Raw genomic sequence first — 18,785 nt, 5'->3', positions numbered from 1 at the left:
TGAAGTCAAGGATGAGCAAGCTACTCGTAAAATGACAGATCCCATCTGCAAACTGGTTTAAAAATATCTACATCCATATCTGAGGTCATTTCTCACACTTGCCCACCAAATATGCCACACAGACTTGTAATATGGAAACATTGTAATGACTGATGGATTCAAATTCATTTGAAATTTGCCATGCTTTATGCAAAATAGCCTAAAGTCTGAGTTTCTAGCTTGATAGCAGCAGTGTTATGCAACTGGAATCAGCAGTCTTCAAAAGAAAAACAAAAAAGATTACATTTCACATTTACAGTAAGAACTTGGCATGGTACCTCCTAAGTAAGCAGTCTTGTGTGTACATACAGTATGTATGGATTTTCACATGGATAAAGAGCTGGGGTAATCATAGGATTCAATTTTACATTTGGAATACCAAATTTCAGTAACTAATGTACAAGTTCTGACTCCCTTTAAAATACCTTTGGAAACTTTTACATTGCCATGTCTTCCTTTCAGTTTTAGCAGCAATATGCACAAGATTAATTTACTTGTAGCAGGGTATGTACACAAGGCTCATTTTTTGCTTAAGTTCATATCTTTCATGTTTTTTATTTCAAGATTAGGGATAAATAATATTCAAAGTTTTGATTTTTTTCCTTTAATTTGAGAATGGCTAATTTAAGAACGAGGCCTCTCCTTTTTCTCCTTGTACAGAGCAAGCAGGGAAACGTTGGCGACCTTCACTACCTTGAAACGGATACCTGTAAATCAAATAAAAAAAAATTACTGAAGAACATTTCAACAATCCACAGTCAATTCCACATTATTTACAAAGTGATTTAGATGAAACAAACTTCTTATTCCAACCGAAATAATAACTTACCGGGAATATCACCGACGGCATGGCCCTTACGACCAAATCCAGACACTAACACTTCATCGTTCTCTTCAATAAAGTTCAAGCAACCATCCCGGGGGACAAAAGCAGAGATCTTCTTGCCATTCTTGATAAGCTGGACTCGAACGCACTTACGGATGGCAGAGTTAGGCTGTTTGGCCTCAATACCACTGAAAAAGCAAGGTTTCAGGAATCTCATTAATTTGCATGAAAAATTATCAAATTAGGAAAGTACTTGGCAGTTAAATATGATTTTCATTACAATATACATGAACAATACAAGTTACTTTTGTTTACTAAGGAAACAGTTGACTATGCGGCTAATTCCTATCATAATTCAATTCAAAAGTTTCAACTAGAGATTTAAGTAGAACTAGCTTGAAACCTACATCTGGTACATAGCATTAAATAACCTAATCACAACTATTATCTTGTCCCTGAAATTTAAGTAAAAACTCACATCTTCTCAAGGACAATGCCCTTAGCGTGGGAGGCACCACCAAAGGGATTGGCCTTCCAGCGGGTACCCAAATGGGCTTTCTTGTAGTCCTTATCGTGCCATCTTTGTTCACGGCGGTGGTTCACATGCTTGCGGGCAGTACGGATTCCACGAGGCTTACCTGTAATCAAATTTACATTTATGAAATGGTTGTAGATCACTACTTTTTGGTTGTTACAAATCCCATGTCTGACAGGGTAGCAATGTTGCAGAACTGGTAGAAATCAATCCTCCAATAGCACAAAACCCAACTTTTCCCCATTAATGTGAAACAAAAATGACCTGCAGTACTGTTTATACTATGTAAATATCATGAACCTGTAGTAACTTTCTAAATAAGACTAACCAGTACTGATGATCAATGCACTACATTTTGAAAAAATAATTCAATCTATATGGTGTGATTAAGTGAATGATAGTCAAAGTTAATGTTTCAAAGATAAATGTACAGACAGAGAAATTGACACCATCTTAAAATGATAAAAAATATTTGTTACAGAGCAAGATACCCTTCAGAGACCATCCCAAAGACCAGGCTATCATGAAGACCTAGAAATACAAAACTTTTCCTTAGGGTTTGCTAGTTATATAGAGGTGTAGATTTTAATCTGATGGTTCCAAAGGAATTGTAATCTGGCAAGTACCAATCCTGTTTATGTTACGGAGGAATTTCCTCTGCTTGAACATTTCATCTTAATTGCAGAGGTTCATTTATAGATCATGGGTAAGTGAACTGCCTCCTTTTCCTTTATTAGCACTACATACCTACTTACAGAAAACGTGAAATTATTTGACATTTCAAGGTAAATTCGAGACCAGTGCAGCTATACCCATGTTTGTTTAAGATACTTTTGCTCTAGTGCATTTTCCTCCATCTATCACTCCTGGTAATAACCAAATAGTCAAAAAGATAGATTCTGTGGGCTTGTTTACCCCAAAATAACAAAATATCCATTGGATATCAAGTTCTCAATATCACATTTTCTACAAGTTAGCAGGATGTGCTAATAAATGGGGGGTTACCTTATCTAAGAACTATATACAAGAGAAAAGGTTAGGTTTCGATTTTGGTTTTAGTACTTCGTCTCTGGAGGGAGTGTCGCTCTCGTTATCAAATACTGAAACAAGTTTTCAGTCTGCTTAGAAGCATATAAAATCTGAACACAATGTTTACAGTACAAAAGTCTAGGAAGGTTTGTGGTTCATACAGGGATCTTTGTGGTAGTCTATGCATTTAGAATTGCTTGATCAGGTTGGGGACCGCCCTTTAATGCAGTCTCGTCATAGACTACTACCAAGTTTTTCCTTAGTGATATCTATCAAACTCACTAAGGTCTATGCTAAGTTTTACCTTTGGTCCTAACCAACTGTGGTCCCCAGTCTTCATACTCTCAACCTTATGATAAAAGCTAACAACCACTTTGAATACAAGACTTAAAATTATCTATAGCTGGCTCCTACTTACAGAATAAGTCTGCACGGTCTCTGAACACATGGTGCACATACACTAGTCTTTTCCAGAGATCTGACAGAAGCAGCAAGTGGGCAAGATACACTAAATAGCGAACTTTAACCCTGTTCCCGGGCAATGTCCTGCCAGAGAGGCACTCCCAACTACCATTCCCCTCCACTACAAATATAATTTCAAATACTGTCTGTGTGCTTCACTCATATACTTGGAGGAGAGGCAATTCACATACACTTGAACTTTAAACGAACCTCTGCGATCAAGACGAAATGCTCAAGCAGGTCGAGTTCCGCCGTAACATAAACAAGAATGCCACTTGCCATATTACGATTCCTTTCATCCATCAGAGAAAAATCTACTCACTCATTTAACTAGCGCAACCTTAGAGACATATTTAGAGATATAATATATCAGTCGAAGTATAATTTTGGACTCCTAAACCACGAAAACAAATTACACTACCCAGCCATGCTTTTCTCGCTCTCACGTGTTTACGTTGTCACCACATACAAAGGGGATCATTTTCTTACACGATAGGCTTGGCGAGTAAAATTTTCAAGATTTGAACTAAAAAGACTCATCGCCACTGAATGGTTATTATAAATGTATGGAACTCTGGACTAAACTGCAGAAAAATAGAGTAAAAGGTGCCGGAGCTCGGACTTACCCATGGTTGCGGTGAGCTGTTTGCTCCGGAAAGAACAGCGTCTGGTAGCGGCGCCCTGTCCTCGACCTCATCCACATTTCTTTAACCTAAAGGTATTATTTTTGTAATGTTGATTTAAATTAAATACAAAATTACATTGGAAATAATTTATGTAAGCTTAAAAGATATATATAACATTCCTATAATATTATTATTTTTATTTGTTTATATTAGTTTCGTGCGGTTTGCTGTACTATTGACAGTCATATGATCGGGTGATCGGCTGCTACGACAAGATGAAGAAGGCAGGGTTGTTGGTCATTTTTTCTGCCCTATTTTGTGGCACTTTCGCTAAGGATACAGTGCCTGTGCTCATTTGGAACCCGACGCAGTGAGTATTGCTACCGATTCTGTATGTGTATATATCTTGAACCTTTCCTTTTACATAATGATACTTCAATCCTGGACTGTCTACATTTCAGTGACAGTTTGTTCTGAAAGCTTTCTTATTCTGAACATTAGTATATTTTTCTCATATTTAGTGAGTTAAAAAGTATATGTTAAATACTTTAGATGTAAAATTTCCTGTGTAACTGACCCTTAACTGCTATGAGGCTTAGCCAGAAATTCGTTGGTATTTCAATTTCTACAAACTAAATTTTTAACTTTTCTGTAAGAAAAACTAAATAGAATTACGATTTTGAACGTTAAGAGAAATTGAGAACAAATTGTTGAAAAATCGTACCAATACAGCAAGTGTGTCCGCCAGTGACCTATATTGCCGAAACTGCAACCCCAAGCTTCGAGGATACTCCAGCAAAGGCCAACAAACTTCTGTTATACATTTCCTAGCGAGGTAGAATTTATAGACCCTCCTGGCAATTTTTCCTCATCTCAGACACTAGGGTCCAAGTATACTTAAGAGCCAAACCAGCTAAGCCGAAATGAAGCTCACGGGGGTCTGGGGGACGAGGCCAATGGGGTTAGGAAATTTTGGGTTCAAATGGCGAGGTTTCTGGAAGTCTTCGTATTTAGGATAGGGTTCATTAATTCCTTTGTTCGGGTTGGGACACAGACGGACGGGTGTGGTCCTGATGTAAAATGATTCATCTTTAGGGATAGGGAATTAGGGAATTTTAGTAACCTAATATTTAATCTGCTGAAGTGGAAGAACTATATGTAGAATAACAAAGAGATTCAAATTAAAAGCCTGGGAAGATATGATTATATAACAGTTTTAAAACAGAAGTGCCAAAATTTGTTGCTCGGAGACTGAGTTGCTTTTTTCACTTACTGGCTGTCATTTAACAAACCATGCAACTTAGAACATAGCAAGGATGTATATATGTATGTAGATATGTTTATATACAGATATATATGTATATATGTATAAATGAGTATTTATATATGTACATACATATATATCTACATACATATGTATGTGTATAGTTACATATATATATGTGTGTGTATATATATATATATATATATATATATGTATGTGTATAGTTACATATATATGTGTATATATGTATGTGTATAGTTACATATATATGTGTATATATGTATGTGTATAGTTACATATATATGTGTATATATGTATGTGTATAGTTACATATATATGTGTATATATGTATGTGTATAGTTACATATATATGTGTATATATGTATGTGTATAGTTACATATATATGTGTATGTATGTATGTGTATAGTTACATATATATGTGTATGTATGTATGTGTATAGTTACATATATATGTGTATGTATGTATGTGTATAGTTACATATATATGTGTATGTATGTATGTGTATAGTTACATATATATGTGTATGTATGTATGTGTATAGTTATATATATATGTGTATGTATGTATGTGTATAGTTACATATATATGTGTATGTATGTATGTGTATAGTTACATATATATGTGTATGTATGTATGTGTATAGTTACATATATATGTGTATGTATGTATGTGTATAGTTACATATATATGTGTATGTATGTATGTGTATAGTTACATATATATGTGTATGTATGTATGTGTATAGTTACATATATATGTGTATGTATGTATGTGTATAGTTACATATATATGTGTATGTATGTATGTGTATAGTTACATATATATGTGTATGTATGTATGTGTATAGTTACATATATATGTGTATGTATGTATGTGTATAGTTACATATATATGTGTATGTATGTATGTGTATAGTTACATATATATGTGTATGTATGTATGTGTATAGTTACATATATATGTGTATGTATGTATGTGTATAGTTACATATATATGTGTATGTATGTATGTGTATAGTTACATATATATGTGTATGTATGTATGTGTATAGTTACATATATATGTGTATGTATGTATGTGTATAGTTACATATATATGTGTATGTATGTATGTGTATAGTTACATATATATGTGTATGTATGTATGTGTATAGTTACATATATATGTGTATGTATGTATGTGTATAGTTACATATATATGTGTATGTATGTATGTGTATAGTTACATATATATGTGTATGTATGTATGTGTATAGTTACATATATATGTGTATGTATGTATGTGTATAGTTACATATATATGTGTATGTATGTATGTGTATAGTTACATATATATGTGTATGTATGTATGTGTATAGTTACATATATATGTGTATGTATGTATGTGTATAGTTACATATATATGTGTATGTATGTATGTGTATAGTTACATATATATGTGTATGTATGTATGTGTATAGTTACATATATATGTGTATGTATGTATGTGTATAGTTACATATATATGTGTATGTATGTATGTGTATAGTTACATATATATGTGTATGTATGTATGTGTATAGTTACATATATATGTGTATGTATGTATGTGTATAGTTACATATATATGTGTATGTATGTATGTGTATAGTTACATATATATGTGTATGTATGTATGTGTATAGTTACATATATATGTGTATGTATGTATGTGTATAGTTACATATATATGTGTATGTATGTATGTGTATAGTTACATATATATGTGTATGTATGTATGTGTATAGTTACATATATATGTGTATGTATGTATGTGTATAGTTACATATATATGTGTATGTATGTATGTGTATAGTTACATATATATGTGTATGTATGTATGTGTATAGTTACATATATATGTGTATGTATGTATGTGTATAGTTACATATATATGTGTATGTATGTATGTGTATAGTTACATATATATGTGTATGTATGTATGTGTATAGTTACATATATATGTGTATGTATGTATGTGTATAGTTACATATATATGTGTATGTATGTATGTGTATAGTTACATATATATGTGTATGTATGTATGTGTATAGTTACATATATATGTGTATGTATGTATGTGTATAGTTACATATATATGTGTATGTATGTATGTGTATAGTTACATATATATGTGTATGTATGTATGTGTATAGTTACATATATATGTGTATGTATGTATGTGTATAGTTACATATATATGTGTATGTATGTATGTGTATAGTTACATATATATGTGTATGTATGTATGTGTATATATATACACATGTATGTATGTATGTGTATATATATACACATGTATGTATGTATGTATGTATATATATACACATGTATGTATGTATGTATGTGTATATATATACACATGTATGTATGTATGTGTATATATATACACATGTATGTATGTATGTGTATATATATACACATGTATGTATGTATGTATGTGTATATATATACACATGTATGTATGTATGTATGTGTATATATATACACATGTATGTATGTATGTATGTGTATATATATACACATGTATGTATGTATGTATGTGTATATATACACATGTATGTATGTATGTATGTGTATATATATACACATGTATGTATGTATGTATGTGTATATATACACATGTATGTATGTATGTATGTGTATATATACACATGTATGTATGTATGTATGTGTATATATATACACATGTATGTATGTATGTATGTGTATATATACACATGTATGTATGTATGTATGTGTATATATACACATGTATGTATGTATGTATGTGTATATATATACACATGTATGTATGTATGTATGTGTATATATATACACATGTATGTATGTATGTATGTGTAATATATACACATGTATGTATGAATGTTGTATATATACACATGTATGTATGTATGTATATATATACACATTATGTATGTATGTATGTGTATATATATACACATGTATGTATTATGTATGTTAATATAACATAGTATGTATGTATGTATGATGTAGTATATATACACATGTAGATGTATGTATGTGTGATATATATACACATGTATGTAATGTATGATGTTATATATATACACATGTATGTATGTATGTTGTATATATAACACATGTATGTATGTATGTATGTATATATATACATATGTATGTATGTAATATAGTATATATATTAATATGTATGTTATTGTAATTATGTATATAATACATATGTATGTATGTACATATATATACTATGTGTATATACATATGTATAGTACATATTGTATATATAAAATGTATAGTATATGTGTATATACATAATATGTATGTGTAATATATCAATTAATATGTATGTATGTGTATATATATGTATATATGTATGTATGTGTATATATATGTATATATGTATGTATGTGTATATATATGTATATATGTATGTATGTATATATATATGTATATATGTATGTATGTATATATATATGTATATATGTATGTGTGTATATATGTATATATGTATGTATGTATATGTATATATGTAAGTATGTGTATATATATGTATATATGTATGTATGTGTGTATATATGTATGTTTTTGTATATATATGCATGTATGTATGTGTATATATATGTATATATGTATATATGAATGTTTTCGTATATATGTATATATGTATGTGTATGTATATGTATATATGTATGTATGTATGTGTATATATATGTATGTATGTATGTATGTGTATATATGTGTATGTATGTGTATATGTATATATGTGTCTATATATGTATGTATGTATATGTATATATATGTGTATATGTATATATATGTATGTATGTATATGTATATATATGTGTATATGTATATATATGTGTATATGTATATATATGTATGTATGTATATGTATATATGTGGATATATATGTATATATATGTGTATATATATGTATATATATGTATGTATGTATATGTATATATATGTATGTATGTATATGTATATATATGTATGTATGTATATGTATATATATGTATGTATGTATATGTATATATATGTATGTATGTATATGTATATATATTATGTATGTATATGTATATATATGTATGTATGTGTATGTATATATATGTATGTATGTGTATGTATATATGTATGTATGTATATATGTATGTATGTATATATGTATGTATGTATATATGTATGTATATATGTATGTATGTATGTGTATGTATATATATGCATGTATGTATATCTATGCATATGCATGTATGTATATCTATGCATATGTATGTATGCATATGTATATCTATGCATATGTATGTATGCATATGTATGCATGCATATGTATGTATGCATATGTATGCATACATATGCATGCATACGTATGCATGCATATATATGCATGCATATGTATGTATGCATATATATGTATGCATATATATATGCATATATATGTATATATGTATGTATATGTATATATATGTATATGTATATATATATATGTATATGTATATATGTATATTCATATATATATACATAAAGTTTATGTATATATACATGTAAAGGTATATATATATACATAAAATATATGTATATATACATGTAAAGGTATATATATATGCATTTGTGTATATGTATATGTATGTATTTATATATACATATATGTTTATATAAAGGTTACATATGTGTGTATATATATTTGTATTTGTTTATATATGTGTATTTATATGTATATATGTATATATAAATGCAAATATTTATGTGTATATATGCACATATATATTTGTATATATGCACATATATATGTGTATATATGCACATATATATGTGTATATATGCATCTATATGTATGTATATGCATATATATGTATGTACATGCATATATATATGTGTATATATACATACATATGCATTATGTAAGCATATGTATGTATATGTATGCATCTGTATGTATATATATGCATATGTATGTGTGTGTTTATATATATATATATATATATATATATATATATATATATATATATATATATGCATCTATATATGTATATGTATGTATTTGTGTGTGTATATGTATATATGATATATATGTATATTTATATATAATTATATTATATATTTATGTTATATATTTATGTGTGTGTGTGAAATACATTATATTTATGTTTGATTATATGTACACATACTGGATTTTGAATATGCACAGAAGGGCCAAATTAGGTTTGTACTTCTGATATTTTATATATGCAATTTGGAGAATAAGTTGTTATGTGTATCTCTTTTCCAGGGCTCAGAGTGGTCTCCCTGCAGTGTCTGCTCTCCAGTATATTGACTATGGAACATTTCAAGGAAAATACCTGCAGTCTTTTAAGCCAAATAACATCCTACTCTTTGAACAAGATGCGGTAAGTTCCCTTGAAATCGTGTTTAATATGTAGGAAATACCCCAATATTATTATAGGTTATTGGGGTAGTAACACCTACCACCAATGACCCAGCTTTGAATCTGGTAGGTATCATTCCCAGCTTTGCCTTGCCCTTCTTTCATCTACTGGCCTCTGTAGATTATTAACCCTCTGGCTGTATTTTTGCCATAAGTAATCAATAGGGTGAAACTTTTTTTTATCTTTTTTTTTTGGGGGGGGGGGAAGTTATCTGATCTCTTCATATAGTTTTTTGATTGATTGTTGTTAATAGTACAGTTAATATTGAATTTATATATATATATATTTTGTATTTTGATGAAGCTAAAGTTAGGAACACATTTACCAGTGCCTTTTGTGATGTGTTTATATTTGTTTGACAAATGTATGTAAGAAACAAAGCAAATTTTATATGCTATTGATCTCTTTCTCCTAGCTGAGTATTGAAGACCTCTCAAGTCGTCCAGGTAAACTGCACCATGTGAACCAGTGGATGGAAAATAGCCATTCTCTTTATCTGCCCAATGTAGTGGATCCCACACACCTTGCCCATGACCTGCCCTCACAAGGATATAATGTAAGTTTCATGTTTGTTGCATAGATGAAGATATTCAAAGTTTTGTTTTGAACTGAGGAAGGAAATATGTTTTTTTTGTGTGTGTGTGTAATATTGGTTATATTAAAAAGCTGTCAGTTATATAAAGCAGCTTTAATAAAGACAGACCCCCAGATGCCATTAATAATTAGAGGCTAATTTTCTAATGATATTGCTGTTTCTCATAGACCATACAGACAATATTGATAAAGTACCCAGTGGATAGATATAAAATTTGAAATGAAGACATTTTTCAGTGTCTGAAAATGAAGAATTTTCAGCACAACCATAAAATGATCATCTCAGAACTTTCCTAATTAGTATAATTTGTAGAAGATCACAACCTCTTGTCAAAGAAGCATACTGAATATTTGTATATAAAGTCTCTCAGTAAATTAATGCTGTTTATTTATGATAACATTAGAATTTTCCTTTCCATAAGAAAATGTGTACTACTATTTTGATTTCATATTCACTTTCACCTATAAATTTTTAGGCAAGTTACTTGGGTATGAAGCAGTTGGAGTTTATTCAAATAAGTGTTCTGTGCAGTGTCCTTGATTTCTTCTGTGAAATATTTCAATACAATACATTACTTATATACCAAACTTGAAACAGATACCTGCATGTGTATTAGTCAGAAACATATTCCGTAAATGGTGTTTTATCACATGATTTTATAAACCTGAACACTTCCATAGGACCACTAAGCTTTTTTTCTTAAAATCCCATTTTTGTACATAAGACATGTTTAATTTACTACATGAAGAATATTCAATGTCATTTAATATTTGCAGCAAACTCTATATTGTTTAGGTATATATTTATTAATATTATTCTTCAAATCAAATGTTAATGCTATCCATATCAGAAATGCTGATTAAGAGCATAACAAATAAGCTATAGTAGACGGAGGAGAAACAAACAAGTACATGTAGATTTTCGGATATGATATCAAATATACTTTTTGATTAAGGAGTGAAAAATGTTTTTGTTCTAGGTGGTGGTCCTGGAACCTGGTTCATCTACAGCTGGATTGCAGTTGAAGCAACAAGAGAAGAACCTGGTTATTGTAAAGCTGCCATCCACACTCACAAATCCAAGCAGGAGCCATGCAATTCAGAAAGCTGGTATAATAATAAGACTTTTGATAAAATTACTGTGTATATATATTTACATGTATGTATATATGTATATACATATGTACACATGTACACATGTACATATTTATGTGTAGATGTATGTATGTAGTTATATGTATGCATATATGTGTAGGTCCTATACATATGTATATATGTATACATATATGTATTTATACATATGTATATATGCATATATACATATGTATATTTGTATATACATATGTATACTTATATGTATATTTTTCATGTATACACATACATGTATACATGCATACAAATATTTATGCATATATGTATTTGTGTATACATATATGTATACATATACACATGTATGCATGTGTATATGTATACATATATGTATACATATACACATGTATACATGTGTCTATGAGTGTATATATGTATGTATATGTATATATACAAACAATACAAATATATACCTTATATCTATAGATACGTTATGTGTATGTATGTAATATATGTACACTTTTATATATTCAGTTTAGATTGTATGTATAATGAGGAGTCTGGTTTTCATTAATTATTAAGAAATTTATTAAATCTTTGTGCAGATGAGGTAATGGAGAGCGTTATTTCCAAGATTGGAGAGATGGAGGATTTCACCATCATATTTACGGGACGTACACCATCAGTCGTAAGTATTCATATATATTATTGCTGTTGATACGTTTAGAGATGTGCATAGGTTGAAGAGGGCTTTGTAATTTTTATTTTTTATTTTTTATTTTTGTGTGTGTGTGTGAAGCCAAAAGATTTACAGGAAAGTGTAAGTAGGGAATTTCATGCATCTTATCAGCTAGATGACTGAATTTTACTTGTCTTGTTATTGTTGCTGTTGTTTTTAAAATTTTTATGGCTACCATAATGTATATGTGTAGCTAACTGAAAAATGTTTTTGACAGAAATTACAAGATGAGTTTGAGCAAAGGGTCCGAATTGCTCGTTCGCTCCAGGCTGTACCTGAAAAGGGCCTGAGGAATTTCCACAACAACTCCTGTATATTGCTCTACCTTTACAAGAATATCACCTTCAATTTTTACAAAAATGAAACTCTAGAGTAAGTGAATACTTGAGTTTGAGATTGTCTCATTTGACTGACTCTATTTAATTGATGTACAAGTTATAGCACAGAATAGAAAGTTCAGATTCTATATGACTTACACTATATAAGGTCATCCAATAAGCAATCCCCTTGTCTGCTCATTATAGACACAAAGATATCTATGTATAATTAATTGTGATGATAACCCTGATCATTTCAGAAATTCTTATACCATATCTGAGTCGGATTGGTTGAGCGACTCTGGAGAATGTCGTCCAGAAGCAGCAAAACTTTTGATGAAGTATAACACTGTTGAGTATGGAAAGTTTAATATCCAGTGAGTATGGTCAACTATCCTTGATTTTTTTTGTTTTCATTTAATATATGTTATTTTGCATATGTGTGGTAGTGTGTGCTCGTGTGTGTCTGTGTGTGCTTGTGTGGTGGTATATGCTTGTGTGTAGCTCATGAGTGTGTGTGGCAGTGTATGTTTGTGTGTGGCTGTGTATAGTGTGTGTTTTTGTGTAGCTCATATGTGGCAGTGTTTGCTTGTGTGTGCTGGAGTGGCAGTGTGTGCTGGAGTGGCAGTGTGTGCTGGAGTGGCAGTGTGTGCTGGAGTGGCAGTGTGTGCTGGAGTGGCAGTGTGTGCTGGAGTGGCAGTGTGTGCTGGAGTGGCAGTGTGTGCTGGAGTGGCAGTGTGTGCTGGAGTGGCAGTGTGTGCTGGAGTGGCAGTGTGTGCTGGAGTGGCAGTGTGTGCTGGAGTGGCAGTGTGTGCTGGAGTGGCAGTGTGTGCTGGAGTGGCAGTGTGTGCTGGAGTGGCAGTGTGTGCTGGAGTGGCAGTGTGTGCTGGAGTGGCAGTGTGTGCTGGAGTGGCAGTGTGTGCTGGAGTGGCAGTGTGTGCTGGAGTGGCAGTGTGTGCTGGAGTGGCAGTGTGTGCTGGAGTGGCAGTGTGTGCTGGAGTGGCAGTGTGTGCTGGAGTGGCAGTGTGTGCTGGAGTGGCAGTGTGTGCTGGAGTGGCAGTGTGTGCTGGAGTGGCAGTGTGTGCTGGAGTGGCAGTGTGTATAAACGAGTGTGTGTGTGTGTGTGTGTGTGTGTGTGTGTGTGTGTGTGTGTGTGTGTGTGTGTGTAAACGAGTGTGTGTGTGTGTGTGTGTGTAAACGAGTGTGTGTGTGTGTGTGTGTAAACGAGTGTGTGTGTGTGTGTGTGTGTAAACGAGTGTGTGTGTGTGTGTGTGTGTAAACGAGTGTGTGTGTGTGTGTGTGTGTGCGCTGGAGTGGCAGTGTGTGCTGGAGTGGCAGTGTGTGCTGGAGTGGCAGTGTGTGCTGGAGTGGCAGTGTGTGCTGGAGTGGCAGTGTGTGCTGGAGTGGCAGTGTGTGCTGGAGTAGCAGTGTGTGGTTCACATGTAGTAGTGTTTGCTTATGTGTGGCTATGTGTGCATGTTTGTGGCTGTGTGTACTTATGTATGTATGTGTATGTATGTATATATATGTATGTATTTATATATGTATATATATATGTATGTATTTATATATGTATATACCTGTCTATATATATTCATAGATATGTGTATTGAACTCAGGTGCTCTAACCACTGGACCATAGCGGCATATATATATATATATATATATATATATATATATATATATATATATATATATATATATATATATATATATATATATATATATGTATATATATATATATATATATTTATAGATGTATATATATATTTATAGATGTATGTGCTTGTGTATGGTAGTCTGTGCTTCTAAGTGGCTTTTATATATATATGTGTGTGTGTGTGTGTGTGTGTGTGTGTGTGTGTGTGGTGGTAGTGGTGGCGCGTGTGTGTTTGTGTGTTTGTGTGCGTGTGTGTTTGTGTGAGTGTGTGTTTGTGTGCGTGTGTGTGTGTGTTTGTTAACGAGTTTGTATTTGTGTGTGTGTGTGTGTGTGTGTGTGTGTGTGTGTGTGTGTGTGTATGTGTGTTTGTGTGTGTGTTTGTGTGTTTGTGTGTGTGTGTGTGTGTGTGTGTGTGTGTGTGTACGTGTTGTGTGTGTGTGTTACGTGTGTGTGTGTGTGTGTGTGTGTGTGTGTGTGTGTGTGTGTGTGTGTGTGTGTGTGTGTGTGTGTGTGTGTGTGTGTGTGTGTGTGTGTGTGTGTGTGTGTGTGTGTGTGTGTGTGTGTGTGTGTGTGTGTGTGTGTGTGTGTAAACGAGTTTGTGTGTGTGTGTAAACGAGTTTGTGTGTGTGTGTGCGTGTGTGTGTAAACGAGTTTGTGTGTGTGTGTGTGTGTGTGTGTGTGTGTGTGTGTGTGTGTGTGTGTGTGTGTGTGTGTAGTGTGTGTGTGTGTGTGTGTGTGTGTGTAAACGAGTGTGTGTGTGTGTATAAACGAGTGTGTGTGTGTGTGTGTGTGTGTAAACGAGTGTGTGTGTGTGTATAAACGAGTGTGTGTGTGTGTGTGTGTGTGTGTGTGTGTGTGTGTGTGTGTGTGTGTGTGTGTGTGTGTGTGTGTGTGTGTGTGTGTGTGTGTGTGTGTGTGTGTGTGTGTGTGTGTGTGTGTGTGTGTGTAAACGAGTTTGTGTGTGTGTGTGTGTGTGTGTGTAAATGAGTTTGTGTGTAAACGAGTTTGTGTGTAAACGAGTTTGTGTGTAAATGAGTTCACACGCGAGTTCACACCCGAGAGAGCGACACACACACACACACACACACACACACACACACACACACACACACACACACACACACACACACACACACACACACACACACACACACACACAAACAAAGTGACTGTGTGTCTGAATAAGTATGTGAGACAGCTAAAAAGAGAGGGGGGAAGAGATTTTCCCCCTGAAAATGTTATTATCTCTGTCCTACTTCAATTGACACTTTTTCAAGGCATGGCATACCTTTGTATTGTATCTTCAGATTTTCTTTTTCTCTGCTTTGAGGAAATTACTCTTCCCAGATATTGTGTAGATTATTAGGCCTACATATGTTAATTTTGGCTGCTTTGGGTTACTTTTAGCAAAGCATATTTAGGTACTTTTTTTTTTTTTTTTTTTTTTTTTTTTTTTTTTTTACTGTTACTATTATAGCCATTAATATTCCTAACACAGTAGAAAAAGTAGTTTTCATTTAATTATGTATCTTCTGCCTTGTTTACAGGTTCAACTTCAAGAACCTCAACAATGAATGGATGCTGGAAGGTGTGAAGACCCTGATTAATAATCAGCAAGAATTCTTTATGGTCAGTGTCTAGGACTACCTCTCTAGCTAGCTAGTTGTTCCTGCCCATTTGGCAAATTTAGGAAGTATTGTTCTGTAGATGGTGGAAATCATTCATTGAGTTCCACTATATATAAAATCTTGAATAATATATGTGATGATAAAAAGTGACTTTTGGATATGTTGATGATGTATTGTGATTTATATACAATGGTAATATTATCATCTAATATAATTACTTTCATCTTTTATCTTGTTATCAACAGCTGATGAATAATGATATTAGCGGCATTCCTATAGGAATGTCATATTCATGCAGCGAGAAGACATATTTAAAGAACAACGACACTAGCAAGTCAATCGTGATGGTTCTTGATGGCTTTCAGGTATGTGTGATCTGAAAAAATATATTGCATTTAAAAAAGATGAAACAAAATGTCTGGATGCATGTGAAGAAAACATTGATTTCTTTTTTGATTTACAAGATAGGTTTTGTAAGGGCTTGGGAATTTCATGTTCTAACTGTACCCATTTCTATACTGGAAATGTCAAAAATGTTGCAATAAAATTGATACAGTTAGACCTACTGACAAGGCTTTTGACTGTGTCATTCATATTAACCCTTCATTATATAAAAGCCCAGCTTTTCAGCTAAAGATCGTTTTCTCAATGTAACACTCAACTTATACTTATACTTACAACTTATGGCCTCTCTAGTTTTTTTTCCCCTCAAGAGAATACCTACTTTTGTATTTATCACATAGCTGATTCTAGTACAATTTACAGTAAAATGAAAGCTAGTCATTATTTAGGAACTTAGCAATTTTCAAAATCAACTTTAAAATGTATCATATCTTTTCAGGTTCAGCCTTTCAGCTCAAATCCGACAAGGTTCAGTGGGTCTTGGGACTGTGTTGGGTTCTTTACTGTACCCATCTGGTGTGCTTTGTTAGTGACACTGCTCCTGCTGTTCATCCTGTTCTCTGGATTGTACATGCTGGGCGACATCAAAACCATGGACCGCTTTGATGATCCCAAGGGAAAACCCATCATGGTTGCTACAGCTGATTAAATTCAGTATATAAGGGATGATACTTATATGCTCTTTTTCGCTGCCAGAATAATGTAGTCCCCTATACATTTGGAAAAAGTAAACTTCAGTCGTTGTTTGAGCTAGGTGTTTCATGAATAAATAATGTAATGAATATACAAGGGCTGGCAAGGAATCATTCAGATTTACCAAACCATTTTCTAATATCAAGCTAAACAGTTTATTGCATATTTTAGTTTGTACATTTGTTTAGTTAAAGGCTATGTATGGTAAGTGCAGATGAGTGGGTTTATATCTTTTACTTGAGAATAAGGTATAGATTTAAAAGTATTTATGCATAATTATTTCATCAAAAAAACAAATCTTGCTTGTATGGTTCAACCAGCCAGTTCTTGTAGAATAGAATTGATCATGACTAAATGATATAGTGATTTAGTGACTTAACCTTAGATATGAAATTCCATATTTGCATGTAGGGGAAATGGATGTGAATGTTTGTGGGTGTGTTTACCATTTCAAAAACATAATGAGGATAGTGAATTATATAAAAATATTCAAAGAGTAAACATAGCAAATTTTTATTTTTTTCTAAGCTTGGTAATGTAGAGCTGGTTATCAAAGGATTGATATCAATATAATAATATTAATTTATAAAGTTATTCTCTGAAGAATATCTGTTTTCAAGAACTGTTTTTTATAAACATAAATTTCTAGGTGTCATAAGTTATATGAAGCTAATTACATATGCACAAAGATAGGTGTTAAACAGAGAAAGGAAAGATTGCACTTGATAGGATTATCAGGTTGTAAGTGTAGCTTTACTATTTTGGTTGAATATCTTTAATAAAATAAAAAGCAATTATGAAATTTTAAGAAATATTTTCCATATCATGCTTTGCTCGATGAAATTAAATTCATAGTGTGATTCTGCAAGTAGTAATCCAAAAGATTATGAACATGATACTCCTCTCCTTTGTGTGGCTGGTAGTATATGATTATGTAAATATTCAAATTATAGTGTGTATATATAGTCCCAAGATTTCATTTTTTCCTTAAGAAATGTAAGTTATACTAAGAGAATGTGTAAAGAAAATAAATATGAGGAAACAAAGTATTAATATGCACTACATTCCATACAATCTTGACTGTTATAATGTGCACAATTATTTAGCTTGTCTGTCTTGTGTTATACTGTGTATTATATGTACTGTACAGTTGTGTTTTAAATTAAAGGTGTTATGGATAATGTTTTTTTTTTTTTTTTTACCCCCAGATTAGAAAAGAAGTAAGGAAATAAATTTCGTAAAGTAAATGTAAAAAATATTCACGAGGATGTATAATAAGTGGAAAATATAGTATAGTAAGAAAAAGAGAGCGAGTTATAGAACCTTCATGTTACAGCAGTGATTAAATGTGGCCTGTTATTTTTATATTTTGCACACTTAATGTTTCTGAATTACTGCTTCACAGTATTGGTTGCTAACCTCATCTATTGCAATAAAGAC

At 32.1% G+C, this 18,785-nt stretch overlaps 2 protein-coding genes across 2 annotated transcripts; one reads left to right on the top strand and one right to left on the bottom strand.

Annotated features, from left to right (window-relative positions):
* Positions 1-627: 627 nt before the first annotated feature.
* On the bottom strand, positions 628-3,638 carry LOC125032753 (40S ribosomal protein S23). Its single transcript, XM_047624066.1, has 4 exons — positions 3,518-3,638; positions 1,344-1,503; positions 869-1,053; positions 628-746 (listed from the first exon to the last, which is right to left on the bottom strand). Exons 1-4 carry the CDS (start codon positions 3,519-3,521, stop codon positions 664-666), a joined length of 432 nt encoding a protein of 143 aa, XP_047480022.1. The 5' UTR covers positions 3,522-3,638; the 3' UTR covers positions 628-663.
* A 112-nt stretch (positions 3,639-3,750) lies between these two features.
* Positions 3,751-18,526, top strand: LOC125032752 (V-type proton ATPase subunit S1-like). Its single transcript, XM_047624065.1, has 10 exons — positions 3,751-3,887; positions 10,067-10,184; positions 10,639-10,779; positions 11,798-11,927; positions 12,512-12,594; positions 12,863-13,017; positions 13,223-13,339; positions 16,170-16,251; positions 16,496-16,615; positions 17,092-18,526. The coding sequence occupies exons 1-10, from the start codon at positions 3,793-3,795 to the stop codon at positions 17,299-17,301; spliced, it is 1,251 nt and encodes a 416-aa protein (XP_047480021.1). The 5' UTR covers positions 3,751-3,792; the 3' UTR covers positions 17,302-18,526.
* Positions 18,527-18,785: the final 259 nt, after the last annotated feature.

Source organism: Penaeus chinensis, chromosome 15 (assembly GCF_019202785.1).
Source record: "Penaeus chinensis breed Huanghai No. 1 chromosome 15, ASM1920278v2, whole genome shotgun sequence".
NCBI lineage: Eukaryota > Metazoa > Arthropoda > Malacostraca > Decapoda > Penaeidae > Penaeus > Penaeus chinensis.
This window is presented reverse-complemented; position numbering and strand designations above follow the sequence as displayed.

Excerpts from the sequence above, each read along its gene's own strand:
- LOC125032753 (XM_047624066.1), bottom strand. Across the intron at positions 1,054-1,343 it reads GGCATTGTCCTTGAGAAGAT|TGGTATTGAGGCCAAACAGC; the intron begins GTGAGTTTTTAC and ends TTGCTTTTTCAG. Across the intron at positions 747-868 it reads TGCCGTCGGTGATATTCCCG|GTATCCGTTTCAAGGTAGTG; the intron begins GTAAGTTATTAT and ends TTTGATTTACAG.
- LOC125032752 (XM_047624065.1), top strand. The coding sequence starts at position 3,793 with ATGAAGAAGGCAGGGTTGTTGGTCATTTTTTCTGCCCTATTTTGTGGC. Across the intron at positions 13,340-16,169 it reads TATGGAAAGTTTAATATCCA|GTTCAACTTCAAGAACCTCA; the intron begins GTGAGTATGGTC and ends CCTTGTTTACAG. Across the intron at positions 16,252-16,495 it reads ATCAGCAAGAATTCTTTATG|CTGATGAATAATGATATTAG; the intron begins GTCAGTGTCTAG and ends TGTTATCAACAG.